The sequence below is a fragment of the Achroia grisella genome, unplaced genomic scaffold (assembly GCF_030625045.1).
Source record: "Achroia grisella isolate CSIRO2021 unplaced genomic scaffold, CSIRO_AGI_Agris_v1 utg918, whole genome shotgun sequence".
Classification (NCBI taxonomy): Eukaryota; Metazoa; Arthropoda; class Insecta; order Lepidoptera; family Pyralidae; genus Achroia; species Achroia grisella.
The window spans coordinates 716,027-737,900 of NW_026713067.1; the positions used below are offsets into that span (position 1 = coordinate 716,027).

A 21,874-nucleotide genomic window follows, 5' to 3' on the forward strand; every position below is an offset into this window, starting at 1 on the left:
CCCGTCAAAATCGATCCCGGCATTTCAGAGATTAGCCGGAACAAACAGGCAAAACTTGTAAAAAAGGTTATTTTGGTATATGTACCGTATTTATATTCATATGCATGTAGTAAAAAACGGTTATTTCAATATTACAAACAGACACTCCAATTTTATTAAATGTATAGATAATGAATGAAAAAATTATGATGGAATTGTGATAAATTCTAGTTCCATTAATAGTTCTTGTTAACACGGCACCGTTGAATGGAAGTTTGGAACCGGAATCATTAAATGGAGCTCCTATATTAAGGTCTACATATTTATTTTTATCTCTAAGTCGGTTTGGCAGTGAAATATATACATATATAAAAGTCTATTCCCAATCATCGTGTAGATAGGCAGTTATGTTGTCAATTTAGAAGAATTGTATTTTGTCTGAACAGTATATCTACGCTTCTTCATTTCTAACAGTATCACTAGGACCCTTTATAGAAGACACCCCTCCTTTAACTTGACTAATTAAATATGTGCCAAAAATGATTCTCTGGATACTGTTCAGACAATTTTTATGTAGTTACGATAAAAAAATCCGTCGCTAATTCACTTATAGTATAAAGAATTAACATATCCATTAGTTGCCACAAAACGATGATATGAACACAAAGTATAGGCTCAAAATGTATTTTATGTACTTATGTAAATGTGTAAATTAGACTATTTCATTCAAATTGGTAGTACAGCCAGCTTCTTATAGATCTAACTCAGGCTATCAAGGATGTGCAAATTTCAATCAATTATCTGTGTAGAAAATAATTACCTACGTAAGCAGTCTCAAGTAAACATATTGATATAGTCATCCAGTGGCCAGTATCAATAAATAACTTTGCAACATTTATTCCAAATATTATGACATCACTTTTATCTTTCCATATACTTGACGACTTAACTGAAAAAGTATATGATATATTAGACTTTCACAATAACAATCTCTTACTGAAACATCGCTTTTATGCACTTAACGTCTTTTTGAAACTGTCTGGATGTACATTTTAGCACGTGTAATGGCTATAGGTCATTATTTAAAACTGTGTATAGCACATGACTTTGTGGTAAGATATTGAATGAAATAATTTAATATTTAAACATACGTGTTACATTTCATTTTGTAATTAATTACCTAACGAGTTTAGGTGGTAGATTAAGGTTAATATAAGGTCCTGGCTCTGCTATGTATAAAATTGTTGTAAATGTTTTCTATTACTAAAATAAATTTGATCAATTAAATTTTGTTGAAAACGACAAAAAAAGTCTTTAACAATGTTCATAGATGGTAAAGTGAAAATCATCGTATGCATAATTATATCACATTAACTATGTATCATTTCATTTTTATGAGAAACAGGGCTTCGTAGGATTTAAGTGAGATTGTAAATAAACTTTTGATGTAAGTACCACCCAACGTTGATTGTGAATCTTTTGATGTATCTATTATTAGTTACTGAAACAGTCATAGTGGCAATAGTAGCTGACCATTTCAGTTTCACCTTAGTCACCTAGGGCATCCATTATCCACACATCACTTATAGTTGATCTCAAATTATTGAGGCGTTATTTTCGAATTTATTATTATTAGATTGTAATTGTACCTATAGTATAAGTAGGTATATATAAAATTGTGAATAATTGTGTGATGTCGATGAAACATTTTAATAACAACATTATATAAATACATTTTTGGATCAAAACTTTGTTTTTATTAGCACTTTTCGTTAGATATGGGCAAGTATTTTAAACATCATGACGAAATAACTACTATCGAGATTAATAAAAATAATATTTATTAATATTAATAATAGATAAACATTTAAGCACAGAGTACCTCATTAAAATTTTTAAACATTTTAAATCAATAATTATATGTCCTATTACAATTAAGGCGTTTCTATATAACTAATTTGTAACAAATGTATTTATTAATTTGTAATCCTATCATTGGAATTAAAGCTATAATCAACATTGCACCACGGTGCAGTTTCCTAAGAATATCTAGTTTTTGGTCCAGTATTTGCAACCATTGTTGTCTTTATAAAATGAAAAATCTACTAAAGTAGTTCTACGTATTCCGCATATACAATCTCATTGTCAGTATAGATTTGTACGGCTTGTACAAATCTGTTTGTACAGTATCATCTTAACTCAAAAAGTAAATCAATACTTCTAAATCATAAATCATTATTTAGAAGTGCATCAATATGACTGATCACATTTTCAGAGCCATCTCCTTTGTTTGCATTTCTGTGACAGCTAGCGACTACGTCGGGTACATTCTTGACGAAATCCAAATCCGATACTGTAATATCATCCTCCGGATCGTCGTCGCTCAAATCAACTATGTCTACTGGCTCGCCTATTCTAGCTGAATCTACATCTATAACATCATTATCTGACAAATCATTGACATCTATGTGCTTATTATTAATTTCTATGCTTACAATTTGTACTTCTGAATCGGAATCGTTGTCAGCTTTACTACCTATACTAGTTTGATTTGTTTCACTTTCACTATTGTCTGATCTACTTTGAGTACTATGCCTATTTCTAATAAGTCTAGGTTTCGAGGTTTGTTCGGTAATTTTAATTCTTTTGAACTCGTGAAAGTTATCATCTAGTTCGTCATCTTGTATATCATAGATGTCACTGATTTCTGAAAGAGTTCGCTTTCTGCTTACACTTTCTTCCGTTTGTTTCTGTTCTGTTTTTGATTGACTAGACGGGGCTGGTGCGGTTTTATCTACTTTCTTATACACTATAGAGTTACTACTAACAACTTTTATTATTTTATTGCCTGATGTCGTGATAGCCTCTTGCGTTGATAATCTACGTTTCCGACTCAAATTTAAAGTAATAGGGGTTGTATGTATAATCGTTTCATTTTTCTTCCTAGCTCTAATTTCATCCAAAGACAGCACCTTGAAGTCTAACGAGTTTCGTCTTTCGGTAGATTGTTTTTTACCTGAAATCTCGTCAAGTGACAGTTTATCATATTTCGTATTCAAGTTGGTCCTCACTATTTTGCGCTCTTTAGCAGATTCCGCGGGCGGTAACGCGTCATAACTGTAGAAGGCGGCTGCCTCGGCTTGTATTTTCTCAAGCAAAAGCAGCTCTTGTGATTTGGTGCGAGCGATTCGCTGTGCGTCGTCCGGGGACACCGTTTTAGTGGGTGTTGAGGAAGGAGCGCTTTCATTGTCCGACTCTGCAAGAACACACGAAGTAATCGCTTAGTGAGATCGAACGCGAATCTTTAAACTCATGATTTTCGTAATTAATTTTGAAACGACCCGACACGATTACTTGCGGTGTGTTCTCGTTAGGACGACCTGAAAGTTCGGGGTGGGCGGTCAAAAATAATTACAAAAATCATAATTACGAAACATTTTATTTACTCGTTGGTATATTAAACACAATTTGATTAAACAAAGCCAAATATATTCTGTTCAATACGAGTTCCTATATCAGTTTGAAAGTTAAGTAAAGAAAATCTTAAACACACGCGTTACTAACATTATAATATTGAAATTCTTATATAACATAAGACTAAGATTAACATAACAACAACCCCGTTTTAATTCAAACAAGAAATCAACAGCTCTATCTAGCACGGCGACCGGCGCTCGCGGCCATCTCCTCCGCATGAAGATCTTGGATGCAGCGGTGAGGTCGTGCCAGTTTAAATTATATTCAAACTATGTCTACATTACGGCCGTACTAATACGCCTATGTAATATTCTCCCGTGACCCACATGTCATGCGCCACAGTTTACAAATACAAAAGTGCATCACTCATTTTATCTTATCATTTCCGTACACAAACTTTATAAAATTTAATTTCCTTAATAATAATCGATTTGTTTGAACGTCGACTGTAATACATATAAAGTGAAATAAAGGCAAATTAACAAGTCGGTTTCCGTTTTTACGTCAACAAATCGATTAACAAGGAATATTAATTCTAACATCCTTGACAAAGCTCACCGCAAGTCTTCACCATTTTTAATTTGTCTTAACATGTAAAAGTTTGACAGATCGTATATAGTTACTTACTATCTAGTATATTATTTTGCAACATATTTTTGGACTTGCAGTGATGCGTCATATCCAGCGACTCTCATTATTCCACAGTTTTTTCCTTTCGTGTTAACGAAGCGACTTCAAAAACAATTCGCTTTAATTAAGCTGCCTAACAGAAAACATTAACAGTCCAACAACTAATCTAAGAAAAAAATAAATAGTTCCTAATAAAGGACAAGACTAACATTACACTACGTATTAATCTATATATTGCTGTTTGTTAAAAAAAACAATAGTATTTAAAAAATTAAAAAATAATTGCCTGACAGTATGCTGCCTCGAGTAAAAACAACCGGATTTTGTACTAATTCATAATAAGTCATGAATATTTTAGTCAAGCCATTTTCGTCTCAAGGCTCTACTCTAATTATGGCAAATTAAATAGAAAAAGATTGAAACTAGAATTATTTTTCAAATGAACATATTTTGTTATATAAAAATGTATTCGTATCTTACGCTATCGCAACTTAAAAGAATGTTTATTAACTTTTATATATTGAATAATTAGCTTTAGGTATATATAAATAATGACTAGGCATTCCATGGACCATAGACAATATCTAACAATTTTGCTGCTTGTTTTGTCCTGTTCATATATTTTGCAGTTTTGTAATAAATATAGGAACTTTACTCTTGGTGCAAAAATATAAAAAAACGAATAATATTTCTATTTCGAAACACAGGAATTATTTATCTAAACATTCTTACTAATCATATCAAAGTGCTCGGTATTCGGAAGCATTATTAAAAGTACCCAAATTGCTAAGCAATTATATGCTATTATTTTGGTTACTCGTTACCTTAACTCCCATACTTGGTAATACGTCTTAATAAGCACGAAACTCTTATATTATATTAAGCACAACAACCTGTCATTGTCTGTGGTTGTATCAATAAAAATCAACCACAAATTGAACTGTGCTTCTATAACTAGATTTTTTATATTTTATTAGCTCTATCTAATTCCCACGGTGCGAATAGAAGTACTCGGGACATCTGACAGTGTTACCATTATATACTGCCGGAGCCCCTTAAAACCTCCTACGTATTAACATACAAACAATTTAAAAGGCATAAAGCTTTTTTTTTTATTTTTTCATCACCTAAAATTAATGAGTTACAATATTCGTGTATATATATTTTTATTTATATTTTATATTATTTAACCTATTTATTATGTACTTCTCTATCATAGACAAAGATTATATCAACATCTATTTTTTATATATTGCAGTGACATTTTTAACAGCGGTCAACACATTTGGACTGTCCACTAGAATTGAAAATGTGAATGCAATATATGATTTATATCGTTACATAGTTATATATTAAATGAAAAAGCGAGGGATATTTACGAATCTAATTAGCTAAGATATGAAAGATTATAATATTCTCTAATTTATTGCACATATAAAAATACCAACTTCAACTCATCTTCCCTGTTCTTGTGTCCTGTAAGAATATCTGGACTAAAAGATATTTCGATTATAATATTTGAATTGCGTATTTTATTTAATACTTTTACAGAACAACGAGAATATTTAATTTAAAATATTGAATTAAATATTTCGTTATAAATATATATTGAACATGATAACTGGACCTAACATCTAAAAAGTTTTTGTAATATTGTTTTTATAATTAACAATTCCATGTGCCGTATAATTAATACTTAATTCTTTAGACACCTTTCGAGTAATAATTAACATTTGATTTGGAGTTTCAAAGTATTTTTCTTATTATTTATGGTCAACTACATTAAATATGATGTTTGTCGTTCAGAAATATACTCTGCCATAAGAGTGATTCTTTATTAATGTGGGTAATTTATCCAGACGACTTAGTATCTTTTTAGCTGACGAATAACACGTTACTACACACACACATATATATTTATATAAACATATATATATATATACCATACCATTTGGTCTAAACTCATTTGATTTCGTTTTCTAAACTCTCCATTCTATAAGTTCTGTTTTTACTTGATAACTTCTTCAAAAAACATCAATTCAAACCAGATATTCTAAAGGACACTTACATCATTCAGAGGCAAAAAGCATAATGAATCGAGCTGATTCAGTGCTTTTTCTCTTTAATCATTGTCTATGGTATAAAAAATAATAATACATTGTCTATGCTTATTAAATCAACCCAACTGTCGCCGTGTTTGGCAACATAACCTGTATTCTAAATAAAATACATCTCCTTGGATCCAGTTTCCAATGCATAAAATATTAAAAATGTTCAGTTCTTTATTTTATTTTTAACTTATATGAAACTGAACCCAATTAACACTATATAATAAATACTATTATAATTGACTATTGAGAAAAACAAAATACTATGTTTAAAATAAAAATATTCTAAGTCGCGCCAAACGAACTAGGAGAAAAAAACTAAATAATATTCTCTTTCTACACAACAGTTTTAAAGAATAAAAAGATGACAACCCGTCATAAGTATGTATATAAAAATCCCAGCGTTGGCGGACAGTATAATATAAGTAAAAACATCCTTAACAACTAATAAACAACGTGTGATAAAATAAATATAATCAAACTAGTCGTCTAACACATCCGTGTGAATGAATGACATGTATTCCATGAATTGGCACGTAATGCAACTAAATTTGTCAGTCTGTATTATTAGTTACAATTTCCCCCGTATTCATTAAGCAATGAGATACCACCGTGAGCGCAGTGAATAATTTTGACTGCACATTATTTTTCCTTAGTTCATATTAATAATACTTTCCGTAACTAATCGATATGTCTCCAATTCAACACCAAGTGTTACCAGCCCTGCATCACTTCTTCTACTCACTCACGGTATCACCTCAATTTCATAGCAATATAACATTAGTGCCATTAATATATAAAGTTTGCAAACCCCCCAACGTACAGCATTAGTTATTAAAATAAAAAATGAGCGTTCAAAGTGTTAATATAATATCGTTATTACTTAACCCTATGCACTCCGACAAATTAGAATGCAGAGTTTTCAATACTTAAACTATTGTTTCAATACTTTAATAAAATAAAACAGATACACCATTGGTACATCAAGATGTCCAGGAACAAAATACAAGTTCACCCTCTGGTATTAAAATTGGATATTGAAAACTCTTATGCATTCATACAATAATAATCGTTATCGGCTACTTAAATATCATTTTTAAACCTCACCAAAATGCGTAATGTGTAAAACATTACGCTTTTTGTGTTACAAATGTAATCAATTTCACGGTTTCGACAATGCTGGTGAGTTTAAAAAAGTTACAATGACACCGAACTTTAAGCCCCTATCACACTATATAGCAGATATCTGCAGGCGTGCTCCGCTTCTCATCGACAGTAACAACAAATTGCATATTAACTTTTAAAAGAATGTAATGTATAATAATATGCGAATTAACTTTCAAAAAAAAGACCGTATAATACTAACTAGTATCATAAAAAAATAAATTTTCAAATTAAATTCAAACAATAAGACAGTGGACACGGATCGTCGATGGGAAACGGTGGCACACGAGAGCACGTGTGATCTCCGGAGGGGCTTAGTACATATAGTTTCAGTAGAGTCTCATACCTTCCTCGAAGTTGACGACGAGGGGGTCGACGGGCAGGGGGGCGTAGGGGTTGGGCGCGGGCTCGTGGGGGTGCGGGTGCGCGTGCGCGTGGGGGTGCGGGTGGGGCGCCAGCACGCGCCGCCCCAGCAGCTCCGCCGACGGCAGCACGCCCAGGATGGCCGAGTCTAGAACCACTGCCCCGTCAACTTTACTATTGTAATACTCAGCGCCATCTCGTACACCCACTATGTACATTCTTTAAGATCTCATAGCACATTACATTAATTATGTCACACGTTAAATGGGGAGGACAAAAAAAATATTTCTATAATATTTATTTTATATTTTTACTTATAAGCGTTATTGCACCAGATACAAAAAATAATAAATACACCAATACCAAAGGTGGTATCGCTAAGAAATCTATTACAGACAATCTTTAGGTGGAAAGATATGAGAATAGTAGGTGGTGCGTAACAATACAATTAATGTATATATTTAATGAAATTGCTAAATATGCGACGTCACATTGCGAAGGATGTATGCATAGTTCAAATGTTACCAGCTTTTGATAGGTAATGAGAATGTTTAAAATCATAGTAAAATTCGTATGACGTAATTTATAGATAGCGCTTTATAGAATAAAAACAACTTTAGTTTTAATGGGAATAAACAAAAACTCTTGACGTACTCAAGAGTTTTGTAGTTTGTAGAGTCTTTGAGTAGTCTTGTTGAAAATATCGCCAATCAAGTTTAAACAGAAAGTTATTAAATTAATAATAAACGACCTATTAATAATTACAATTATGAAATTTTTGTATTTAAGAAGAAGTTGGATCTTTGATACGTCGATACGAAAAATATTATATTTATCGTATAGACGTATCAAAGATCCAACTTCAAAGAAAGAAAAAAAATGTCCAGCAATATGTCAAACAGATTCATGTTTCTAAATCCTAAAAGTCAAAATATAGTAATAAATTACAGAAAAAAGCAGACAAACACACATCAAATCGTCATATTAAATCGATAACTTAATTTGCATTATTAAGATGTTTCATTTGAATATTTATAAGATACAGTTCGGAATGGACAACATGTATCAGTTACCTTGTCTCTGCTGCGGCCACAGTAGCGGCACAGGCGCGGGCGCGGGCGCGGGCGCGGGCACGGGCACGGGCGCGGGCGCGGCCGCCAGCGGAGCGCCCGCCAGCACCTCCGCCGTCACCTCCGCCGCGCCGCCCACCGCCTGCGGACCGGCCTGCAGGCAACACACGACGCATTCACCATTTGTGGGGGGGGGAATATTAGTAATGAGAACTAATGACGACAAAATAGGCCTAGCAATTGATTGTAAACTACCATGTCAATTTGACTTCTTTCCTTGACATTCCTGGTGAATTTATTCAAACCCACCTGACTTCATCCTAATGCTATTATCCTTCTTTGGTTGAGGCAGAAGTGCGGATTATAAAGTCCATATTACTATATATTACAGTTAGTGCAGGAGAATTTACCATTACATATTCATTGAATAAAAATAAAACATTAAATATGTATGTATATTAGTTACTTAAGTTCGATGAATGGTTTACCACATACCATTGCTCTGCGATGAATGCGTGTTTGATTATGAAAACTGCTTCATTTAGGACAAGATAACAACGCTATATTGTTTGTCCATGGTTATTTTTTACTATTGTAAAAAATAGTAAATATGGGACAATTTATTGAAGAAGCAATGAAAGTTAGTTTCTTGTCAGTTCTTTTCAACTAACGTAGCTAGCTCAATATGATTGAAGTTCACAAAAAAGTATTGCTATGTTGTATAAGCTGATATGTATACTATTCATAAATCAGTTTTTTAATTTCTAACAAAATATAATCATACCGATGCAGGTGGTGCGGGCTGGCTAGGCGCAATGCCGTCGGTGCGCGCATCTGGGTTCTTGTGCATAAATGGGCAGTGCTTCTTGCGACAGCCACCAGGTTGGTTCTCCCAGTAACATGGTATCTGCTTGCGATTTTTCTAAAACAAATTTGGAACTTTTATTAAACTTTCAGGACAATTTCATTAATATAATAATAATAATATCTTTATTGTCTAATAAAGATATATATATCTTACTTATTCATACATGTATATAATAATTTTGTTTACTGTATATTTATATAATATATATATGTATATATATATCTTGCATAGTTATTTATATGTATTAGCAAATTTAAAACAGCTCTCGCTAATACCCCATTACGCTTTCTGTTTATACCCTAAGGTTAACTGGGAGAGAATGCCATACGGCATTAAGCTCGCCTGTTGTACAAAATTTTTTTTTTGTTCAATAAAGAATAAATAAATAAATATTATTATATTAATGAAATTGTAAATATACAAAAAGCCTGTGAAAAATATAAATAATGATTAGATCCAGCTAGTTTTGAAGCTACTAAATACAAATAAATATACACCTAGACAAAAATATCTCCTCTAGCGATCATGTGAAACAAATAAATGAGATGACACCTCACTGGATTGTGCCATATCTCCTAATGCCCTTAGCTGGAAAAACTGATTGCGGACAGAAAACCGTAAAAACAAAAAAAAAACTAAACAGAATATATTTTAGGAAAATACTGACAAGAAATGAATAGGCTAACTACTCCCTAGGTACAACGTGTTGAAACTATAAATGACGAGTTCAGTTTCCAGAAATTTCATGTTGTACTTTTATTCAAATAAATGTAAACCACATGATTAAAAATGTGTGAAATGTTTTTGTATAAGCTGTATAAAATGTAATTTTTGCTCCTTATACACTATTTATATTATTAATTTTAATAGGATCTCATAACACTAACTCATTATTTCTTAGTATCAGTTTGACCAATAATTAAACAACATTTTTGCATTGTCTTTATAGCTGATAAAGTTATAAATTACAAACATTACATTAAATATGAATGCATACATACCCTAAGTTCCATGTGGCGAAGTTTGCAGCGTTTGTCAAGACACTTGCCCTGTTGCCAAGCAGTGCACATTGTTTCGCAGCCCAGAGCTGACGGCTCATGGCGGAACACACAGTTGTCCCCCTGAAGAATAATTATTTAATGAGGACCATACAACAAAAATACTTTGCAGCACAGCTATCTGAATGTGAAATAAGCTGTGGGATAAATAATGACTCCAAAAATGCTTACAGGCTGTATAAGTGGTTCGTTTCAGTTATTATTATACATATTTAAACTTATAAAGTATTATTTTTCACCAGTCTAAACTTTCTATTTGTAAAAACTAAAACATTCCCAACAAGATCATTTTAAATATAAGACGCCTTACTGAATGAGTCAAGGGGTGTTTGGACAGACAGGACAGAGATGCAATGTGTTTATTAAAAAATGTTTAGGAAAATTATTTAGTCAGGAAACTTATTTAAATACCAACAAAAAATAAACTGCAAGATGTACCAAGAGTAATTAATCACTTTATTTCAAATAAAAAAAAATTGGAGAAACGGAGAAAATGTCATAAAAGTACAATAGTAAACAGGATGCCTTTCATGTTTATGTCCTATTTTTATTAGTTATCAAGTTTTAATTAAATGTTATTCTCTGATTCATTCGAGCATTGACCTATCAGATAACCTTGATCTTGAAACTGAGAATAATGACTAACTATATACAAACACTTTACACTTTCATTCATGATAAAGCTAGATTTACTACAACTCAACCAAAATGTTGCAGTCATAACAAAACAAACACTTTAGTCATAATAATAAACATAAAAATGATTAAAGTTTTAATTGAATTTCTGTTTGACCTTTCTGGAATAGGGTTGTGGAAGACAGAGCTCAATGGAGAGAACTGGAGGCTAATACCAAATGCACAATGAGTTGTATGACATATTGAAATATGAGGTTTTCAATATGTATTGTGGGGTATATATGAGGTTGAAAAAAAAAGTTGGTTGAGAAATTTATTATGATGAACAAGTCACTATGCAGTATGTCGGCTGGGTAAGCTTTACTGACACTGGTGGTTGGAAAACAGTCTAAACTAAAAATAACTAATAGACAGTGCTGTATTAAGTTAATATAAATTTACATTGTAGCAAATCATTCACACAGTGTAAATTGAACTCGAGTTTAGATTGTAAAAACATCAAAATCCACAAGTTATATTTCACTCTTTATGTTTGTTTTTGCAAGACCATCACCAAGTTTTAACATATATTACAACATTTATCTTTCATTGGTGGAGCAGAGACTAAAGAACACTATGCTTCCAATCAAACACACCCTTTTTGGTTCCTCAGTTAGCAGTCAGATATACATTTTTTTAATAAGATGGCACACAGACTGGTCTTGTGATAATGCTAAATGCAGTGATAATGCTCTTCATGTATACATGAAGAGCATTATCCTCTATTTACAAGTTTAAATAGGTTAATTATTAATATAATTTTTAAATTAATCATCAACCTAAGTATCATTTTTTATCTAAAGAATTTAATTAGATAGCAGTAGGCTCATTACCAGAATTTTATTCAAACACACACAGTAAAATGTTATTTACATGTGAAAAATATTGCATTCATCATGCTGTTGATAATTGTAGTACTACTACATTTGGGATATTATAGTATATATCTCTTTTTTTTCTTTTTACGAATATTAAGATACAGAGTAGTCAATATTTTGGTAGCAATATTTGAAATAGATATCAATGTTTAGTTATCAAGTTACTACATAATATGTAACAAATCTTCCATCACCTCAATACCAAACTATTTACATATAAACAATGCTTTATTGAAATAATTTAATATTTAGTAAGACAATTTTTAATAGTAAAAGTAATAATTATAGTCCGATTGTATAAGAAATATTGAATTCTTCCTACAAAAAATTAAACTATATTGGGTTACATTCATGACACTACAATTTACATGGAGCAGTGTCCACATAATATAAACATTTGAAAAGACAAAATAAAAAGTAGGGTTATTTGTAAGTCATTATATTTGACAAAAACGGTTTAATAATATACTAAGTAAAAATCTAAAGACATCCAATATAGTGCAAGGGTTTCATAATAAATATGCTTGCTTATTGCAAGCATATTTAATAAAAATGTAGGTTTTAAAACACAGATTTATAAATACCATGCTGTCTTTAAGAATTATTGTAAGTAATCGCTCACCTTAGTGCATGTAGAATAATAGTAGAAATAACAATCGTTAAATTTTCTTGGGGATTCCATGGTGTTTTCCGCCGCCAGGGCCTGTAAATCAGGACAATTTTAAGTAGTTAAAAACGGTACGACATTTAAACAATTCATTACAAAGAAAGCATGGCAAATTCTACAAAAATGTTTTAGTTACCATAATAATAAAAATAAAAAACAGATAGTTTAAGAGAACTCTAAGATTAAAAATTTTACATTTGACAATATAAATGCACGTCGCGGCGAAACAAATTTCCAATTAAAAAGTATTGATATGTCAAAATTTGGTTAATTAATTTACTCACCGTCTAGCAAATAAACTAAAGAATAATTAAATTATACAACAAATATTTACGCAACAGAGGTATAAACACAAAATAATACGAATGTCACTATTGGAAAGAAGATGTAGTAGATATGGCGGACATGTGGCGGTGGTGAACTTTCATTTCGTTTGGTCGGTTTTGGTTTATGGTTTTTGTTGAAGTGTTGCCAACAAAAAATAAACGAGCTCAGTAGTTGAGGTTGAAGCATTCAGTGCTCCTGAAACATTTATCAGTAGCTAGATTTATGAAACTTCTATTTGTTAAGTTTCATATTATAATATACCATATTTAAATAGTAAATAATCGAATACAGTATTTGTAGCTTTCGTAGAAATTTGTTCTTTACTTCCCCTTAAAATTCATCATTATCATCAATAAACTTGTGGACCTATTTTAGTGGTAAAATTAAATTAGTAGCAATACTGAGATAGAAAACTAATAGAATTTGTTGAATCGAAGAAACGAATAATTACCATAGAGCATTATAGACTATGGATTTAATAATATAAATACATGAAACAACGCACCAAGTAGTGTTTCTCTTTCTGAATGGGTCAATGTTGAGTGTACTTTTTTTAAGCTTCTTGTGCTGGTTACGTATTAGATACTTGGATAGATATTAATGGTGTGCCAGGAAACTGTAGGGTACGTGGGATTTATATAAATTAATTAAAAATTGTCCTCGAGTGGTGACCACGGACCGGAAGACGCAGCGTGGGAAGGCCTCCAGCAAGGTGGACCGACGATCTGGTTAAGATCGCTGGAAGGCATTGGATGCGAGCACCGCAGGACCGATCGTCGTGATCTTTGGGGGAGGCCTATGTCCAGCAGTGGACGTCTTCCGGGCTGCGATGATGATGATGATGATGAATTAACAATTAGGAAAAATTCTAAATGTTTGTATATCTTTCTTTATCGTATTTAGTTTCAAAAATACGGGTTCCAATTCAGACGTATTTTATGATACTATGAAATATGGCTATGTGGTTTCTACTTATATAAATAATTATGAAATATTAATTATAGTAACTATGATAGTTATAGAGAAATCAAATACTACAGCCAGTGTTGTATGAACTTTATTTATTATTACATCATGATTTACAATATTAATTTTATATAAATAAATGCTCACAATAATTAATATGAAGTCAAATTACAAGTAAAAAGCATATATTAGACATAATAGCAAATTAGCCTATAATGATCAAAATAATGAACAGAAAAATTGTTTGAAGTTTATACACCATATTATTTTTTGTATATTATTTTTATTGGGATCATTAAACAGCCACAGCATGTATAATAATTCTTTGTAAATTATGAATTAATATAACTTTATAATTGTTTTAAACACAATACAATTGTGAACTGTATCAATGATATTGGTATAAACCTTTTTATTTTAGAATACTATGGCATTTTTTAACATAGTAGCCTATATATAAAATAATGCTATGAAAATTATTGATTATATCATTACGAATATAAATGGTACATAAATAGGATGAGATTACGATCAATAGATTTGTACATAACAACCAATACTGAAGGGAATGTTTCGATTTTTTATTTAAATTGAATGGTAAATGGACATGACAATATGAAATGATTAGGGCCTCATCTCAGCTCACGAAGTTTTCTAACAAACCTACTGGATGACCACAATTCTCTCGCGCATCGAACAAAACTCGTACAAACATAACAACCAAAATGTCATCTTTTAGTTAAACAAAATAGAATAATGAGTATTGCTTAAGTATAACAAGAAAACTACCAGACAGTCTTCAAACTCAATAAACAAATTATAATACATAATTATGAAAGGAAAATTAATTACATACAATAACATTACATCAAAAATAGTTTTCATACACGATGAAAACTACATTGATTCAACAACTTCATAACCCAATAATTCACAAACTTAAACTGCCTTTTACAACCATCTATAGTTATATTTTAATTTTTTAATATTTACTAAATACGGAATAAACTGCAGGACTGTATTTCCAAATGTATGTTCAATATCTTTTTCATATTTGTAGTATATTAGATACATATTTAGATTAGGAATAAGATGGGGCATATATGCGTAAGATTTTATAAACGTGCAAACTATATGACCGTATGAATTACCTTCTTTAATAACTACATTTTAAAATATGACATTCCATAATATACATGTAAATCTATGTAACATGTTAAAAATATATATTCATATTGTATACTACGCAAACATATTAAATGTTACAATGCATTTTAAAAACACATGTAAACTGTTTCAGTATTATTTTAACTTTTAAGTTGTTATATTTCGCTAAGAAAAGAAGGCCTATAAATTAACATTACAGTTCTAAATTACTTATTATTTTAATAAGCTACATTTTATTCATCACCAAAACGTTAAATATACCGATACAATACTACAAGAGTTTAATATTGAACTAAAATAATTAGCCAGCAAGTATATAAAGAATATATTCGTGGTGAAGGCTTAAAACGTGATGGATATTTTATTTTTATTAATATATTAGTTCAACTTTGAGGAGATTTATTTTGTATATATTAAATATGTATTTTATATTTCACTCCTTAGTTACACATAATTCCGGTGTTTTATTAGTTACTTCAACTTCAAATAACAGTTCCCCTGCATGTAATGCAGTTTTTACATCTCGTTACTAGAAACAGATATATTGTCACAATCGCATTGTTAGTCAGGTTACAATGTAACGGATGCTAATGGGGCTATTAGATTATAATAGGCCCATTAGCACCATATATGTCTAACAGAGATCGGTATCTTACACGATTTTCCATGGCATGACGGAAATTTAGGACTTTTACAACTGCATATTATCTTATATTATCCGTATACTCATATATTTATTATTATATATTGTCATGGTAAAATCGGCAAATCCCGTACCGAGACTGTAAATTACAAAAGCGACCAATAGGTCGTTATTAGCAAGATACATGATAGGCCATAGAGTATAATGAAAATAACAGTGTTGGATAAAACATTTTTCCAATTACTAAATTATATGTAACTAAATGAGATTCGTTAGAAATTTTAATATATAGTTATAATAAAAGGCAAGTAGTCTATTTAGTACATTTTAACAGATATTATTATTAACAAGTAACTCATATTGTAAGAATTGTCCAATATATGAAAATCTATTCTACTTTGCTAAATTAATACACGCGTCCTAACAATTTCATTATACTGAAATATCATGAAATATACATACTTAAACGAACGCGTTTAGGTGGGTCGCGCGTCGTATAGTTGCTATGTGATTACAATGTGACGTGTGAAAGTGAGAGCTATACCGAGAGCGTGCGGTGGACACAGCCTTATCTCTTGGACGAACTTTTGATTTGTTGTAATTTTAGACGGAGCGCGTCGACGGCCGCTTCATTCTTTTGAGAAATGGTTTGTGTTGTATGGAGCTGTAAGAATATATTAGTTATTAACAGTGGTTGCCCAGTGGTCGATATTCGACCATAATAAAAACATATAAAAAGATATTTGAACCAGCAATGACAAATAAAGAAAACTGTATATATATATATATATGCACATACTACCATGTATTTCATACACACGCAGTGTATGAAATACATGGTAGTATGTGCATTTTTTTTTATTAAATTACTGTATTTTTATATATACACAAGGTAGTGTGTTAAATCACTAGACCGCCAAGGGCGTCAAATATGTTTTATAGTCACATTTACCTCTAGTTGCGGGTCGATGGAGTGCGTGCGAGGTAGCGTGTTATCGTTGATGGAATCTGTGAGGGCCCGGTTGTCTCCGACCGGGGTACGAGGCTGCGACGAAGGATTGCTGTCCGACTTGAGACCCGCCTTAGCCTGGCATATTAATAAGGTATATATATGTATATATTAATAATCTTACTAATATTATAAACGCGAAAGTTTGTAAGTGTGGATGGATGGATGTTTGTTACTCTTGTTACTTACGCAAAAGCTTAATGGATTTTATTCAAATTTTACAATAATTTAGCTACATTTGTAATGACAACATGTTTATTAATTAGATGGTTTCCAAGTAAAGACTTGTTAAACATTTAATTAAAAAAATGTATTTACTAATTTCACAAAATCAAAATGGAAGGACTGTTTTTTAAAGAGATTGAATCGAATTGAAACGAAGAAAATAATGCAAAGCATGAAATTAAAGCAAAAAAAAATTTATCCATACTTAAATAAATATTACCTTTGCAACTTAATATTAAACACTTTATGGGCTATAAATCAAAGGTGTCAATCAGATAAAGTGACAATCAAATTAAATAATTATAAAATTACTAATAGTGTATACATTTCACTTGAAAATTGGATATTAATATAATCAATTATATAAATACTTTACCATAGTAGACATTTCATAATGTAATAAGAACAATCATAAAAACAAAACATACCTGTAAAGCTCGTAGTCGCTCCAAAAATATAACATGTGACTTTTCATCATTCTCATTGCTTATATCTGTAAAAAAGAATATCTATTTAGCATTGGACTATGTCAGAGTTATGTCCATAACTTGAAACAATCTGGGTTAATTCCCAGTGACCCCATGTGATTCAAATTCATGCCTTAATGTAATGCAAGTAGGAATACTATTTCATTAATAACTATAGAAATCTTATGGAGTTTAACAAGGTTTTTATCCACCTTCTTTTCATCCCACTCGACCGTAAAACTATGTATCACATTTTTATTATTTCTATAATACATAAGGTTAACTCACCGATATTTTCCGTTTTGTAATCGTGTTTGTAAATGGGCATAGAGGCGAGTTTCCTTTGTTCAGCCACATCGCGTAAACCTCGCTCCACATAGTTACGGAAGTAGAACGATGAGCCCTGCATGAATGTCCAAATGTCCACCTCTGGATGACGCTCCTGAAATAGCATAAAACAAATAATAAACCTTTACCTTTGGTCTAAATATTTAAGATCACATTTTTACAGAGTGGCATTCGATTACATTGTTTTTATTGCATTAGGAAACTATATTAAAACATGAGAATGGCACTAATAAACAAATTTAGTTTATATAATTTTGAAACTAACGTTGAATTCTAGTGTTGACAGGCACATGTAGTTTGAAAAAAAATATTCGTTACCTTACAAGAATTATTAACAGTCTCGTTTTACAAATTTCAAATCGTTCTAGTCTAATGGGGCAGATATTGTAATAAACTTATATTGTATGGAGATATATAAACACATTATAACTAAAAAAATACCGGAAATCAATAGATATGGCCACTACCATGCCATCAGATTCTTAGCCATTAGAGAGGTAGTCATAACAAACAAAATAATAGTCTGTTGCGAATCCACTTTCAAGGGATATAACATAAAAGCTGCCTTTAAACCTACGCTGACATGAATTTGGCGATTTCACCGCGTGACTTTCACGCATGTATATGTACACAAACAGTACGAGATAGATCCCGTGCGCAGCCTAATCACACACAGTTTTAAAAATATATATTACATACATATACATACGCGCGATAGAGTGAACACACAATATTTAAATGCAATCGAGAGATTGTAATGTGAGAAAGCCAGAGCGCGTACTTGTAAAGGTCATTACCCTGAGATCGTAGAGCTGCGCGAGCGCGTCTCTGTTGTGGTCCTTGGTGCCGATGCGTTTGAGTATGAGCGCGAGCTCCTCGTGGACCGCCCGCGGCAGCCGGCCGGCCGCCAGCGTACTGTTGCTCGTCAAGTTGGTCACTCCCGGCAGAACACCACCACCGTTCAGAACGTCTGTCGTGTTCTCTTTCTTCTCGTCCAGTTTCAGTTGCTAAATTAATAAACAAACATAATTAATTAGAATCGGAGATATTTCAGTCGCCAAGCAACTTGCTTTGTAAGCTGTGTTTTTCGTTGTAGGGTCCAGATTAAGCAGTAAAATTACATAGTATGGATGAATAAAGGTATGACATGTTATGTCTCTGTAATGGCAATGCGTGAGTACAACATACAATGTATAATATGACGTCTTAGGTGCTGTTTATATATATAGGCGACAATTATTGCTTACCATCAGTGGAGTGTCAGCTTGTTTGCTATTCGAATAACTGAATAAGAAATATTTTGATACACTTTTTATCTGTATCCCATGACACTGGACGCGATCATTAATATAGATTAAATTATATTTTAAATTGACTACTTTTGAATTTATCCTTTACATTATATAAAACAATACCTTTTCTCTTTTTAAAATTAGTATACAAATAAGAGTTACCTTGAGAACTTTAAGAAGATAGGGATAAAGATCAGATTCGTTGACGTCTGGTATTTGGGTGAGGTGCGTCGTTATAGAGGCACCCTTCATCTTGACTAGAGTGTGCACAAGCGTTTTCACCGTTCTAAAAAAAACGTTAGTAATTTATTGACTTACTATTAAATAATTCTTGCCAAATCTGAAGAACTATAAAATATATGAAATGCAAAAGTTTAAAAGTAAACATAGGTAATGTAAATTTACCCAAAATACAATTATTCTCATTCTATCATGTTAAAACACTATTGTTTTGGTTTTCATGTCTTTTTAAATGCACATTCCGCCAGATATGTATTATTATTATTATGCTACTATATATACCATACACTCTTATTTAACAAATACATATAGCGTCTCAACTGGTATCCTAGATAGTTTTTATGGTATCCTTTCAATACAGCAGTTGCGCTAGAATGTCGAGTGAATCTCTAGGATTAGTTTAGTTTATTATTGGTGTTTCAGTTTGTTGTCAGTTGAAATATTGACACTGAATTTTTTTATGTTGGATGGATCTGACGACCTTTCAGTCTAAATTGGGGTAGTGAACTATTAAGGTCACAAAGCTCTCTAATTATTTAACAATAAATCTCACCTGTATGGAGTATCACTTATATCAGCATTTTTTTTCCAGTAGCTATTTGGGTAGGCCTTATAGAATAGGTGTATTTTGTACAAAACGGCGTCGTAGTCGATGGAATCCGCGTCCCATGTAGATATCATCTTGAGGGTCTTCCAGAAACACTTGAGCAGCAGGTCTTGGTACCGCGGGTACTCGGGGTCCGTTACACCGATCGATTCATGAAGCAGGGACACTATCGCACTATGTAAGAAAACGAATTATTGTACGTCTCTCCATGTATCAGTTACAGTAGCAGCAGTACTCTCCATGCAGCTAAGCAGCTTAATTTCTATTCTGTCTTTCTTTTGAAAAGTATCTTATTTAGTCCATAACAATATAACACATGAAAAGTACCATGGCCACCCAAAGATTTACCACCCACTTACCACATCCGTGCTTTTGTTCATGTACCACATGTATGAGATTGTTTTTTATTTCAGCAATTTTAACAAGCTCGGGTCTGATGGTAAACCGTCGCCTATGATAACCTTAATATAGGGGAATTGCAAGTGCAACTCACTCGTCTATTATCTTACCATGCCAAACAACAAGTTATTCCCTTTATTAAATAAAAAATATGTAGGTAGTTACCAGAGGAGTGCAGTCCGCGGCGAGTGCTCTAGCACGCGCACGCACACGTTGTTGAGCACGCGCACCAGCCGCTCGCCCTCCGCGCCCCCCGCGCCCCCCGCCGCGCCCGCGCCCCCCGCGCCGCCCAGCACGCGCAGCAGCTCGCCCAGCAGCGAGCACAGCGCCGCCTCCCCCACCTGCGACCCGCACCCCGCCGTCTCGTAGAACTGCGCACACAGACACACAACTGTTAATCCATGCGTCTATATATATTTTTTAATTCCGTCTTTGTAACTTAATTAATTTTATTATAGTGCACCGAACATTAGTATTCGGAAAGTTGAGAATAATGAGCATTGAGTAGACTCAACATAATATTATGTTGAGTCTACTCAATATTGAATCGAGAAAGAAAATATAAATCGAGGCTTATAAAATTTTAACCGTTTCGCGAATTTTATGTAAATTAAATACTAGATAATAATTCATTATAAATTGTAGTTTTAGTTTTAGGTCCTATTAGATCTGAAATAGAAAATACTGTCCGTTAGACACTTGTGGAAGTGTACCGCCATCACCAGCCGCTGCTCGTGTAGTGTGTAGTGTGTAGTGTGTAGTGTGTAGTGTGTAGTGTGCGGCCGCGTCACGTACCCCGGTGAGCGCGCCCGCGAGGTACTTGTAGGCGGGCAGCGCGTCGGCGGCGGGCGGCGGCGCGCTCCGCAGGCGGCGCACCTGCGCGGCCACCGCCATCACCAGCCGCTGCTCGTGTAGTGTGTAGTGTGTAGTGTGTAGTGTGCGGCCGCGTCACGTACCCCGGTGAGCGCGCCCGCGAGGTACTTGTAGGCGGGCAGCGCGTCGGCGGCGGGCGGCGGCGCGCTCCGCAGGCGGCGCACCTGCGCGGCCACCGCCATCACCAGCCGCTGCTCGTGCGCCACCAGCGCCGCGCCCCGGCCCGATGCCAGTGCTCCCGAGATCAGAGACAGCGCACGTATTGCCGCCTGTCACATGACACCAACGATCAGATCGCTTTTCACTTGTACCACACCACATAATTACGATGAAAAAAAAAAATTGATAAAAATGGCAAGTTTATCAAAACAGTT

General features: G+C 33.1%; 2 protein-coding genes across 2 annotated transcripts in view; both read right to left on the minus strand.

Annotated features, from left to right (window-relative positions):
* Positions 1–1,857: 1,857 nt before the first annotated feature.
* LOC131853996 (zinc finger CCCH domain-containing protein 11A-like) lies at positions 1,858–13,395 on the minus strand. Its single transcript, XM_059205117.1, has 7 exons — positions 13,222–13,395; positions 12,893–12,973; positions 10,661–10,780; positions 9,576–9,713; positions 8,795–8,945; positions 7,705–7,869; positions 1,858–3,235 (listed from the first exon to the last, which is right to left on the minus strand). The coding sequence occupies exons 2-7, from the start codon at positions 12,950–12,952 to the stop codon at positions 2,205–2,207; spliced, it is 1,665 nt and encodes a 554-aa protein (XP_059061100.1). The 5' UTR covers positions 12,953–12,973; positions 13,222–13,395; the 3' UTR covers positions 1,858–2,204.
* A 2,750-nt stretch (positions 13,396–16,145) lies between these two features.
* The window catches only part of LOC131853901 (protein mini spindles), a 28,820-nt gene continuing 23,091 nt past the window's right edge, over positions 16,146–21,874 (minus strand). The window contains exons 29-37 of the mRNA XM_059204983.1: positions 21,584–21,769; positions 20,793–20,998; positions 20,175–20,402; positions 19,544–19,667; positions 18,887–19,096; positions 18,030–18,183; positions 17,703–17,767; positions 16,993–17,127; positions 16,146–16,704 (exon numbers count right to left, since the gene is read on the minus strand). Coding sequence (XP_059060966.1) covers positions 16,609–16,704; positions 16,993–17,127; positions 17,703–17,767; positions 18,030–18,183; positions 18,887–19,096; positions 19,544–19,667; positions 20,175–20,402; positions 20,793–20,998; positions 21,584–21,769 — 1,404 coding nt within the window. The 3' untranslated portion in view covers positions 16,146–16,608. The remainder of the gene's footprint in view (positions 16,705–16,992; positions 17,128–17,702; positions 17,768–18,029; positions 18,184–18,886; positions 19,097–19,543; positions 19,668–20,174; positions 20,403–20,792; positions 20,999–21,583; positions 21,770–21,874) is intronic.

Bases quoted from the DNA above. Each gene is read 5' to 3' on its own strand.
- LOC131853996 (XM_059205117.1), bottom strand. From the start codon at position 12,952: ATGGAATCCCCAAGAAAATTTAACGATTGTTATTTCTACTATTATTCT. The intron at 8,946-9,575 runs GTATGATTATAT...TGTTGCCTGCAG, and splicing joins AGCCCGCACCACCTGCATCG to GCCGGTCCGCAGGCGGTGGG. The intron at 7,870-8,794 runs GTAACTGATACA...CAGTGGTTCTAG, and splicing joins GTGGCCGCAGCAGAGACAAG to ACTCGGCCATCCTGGGCGTG.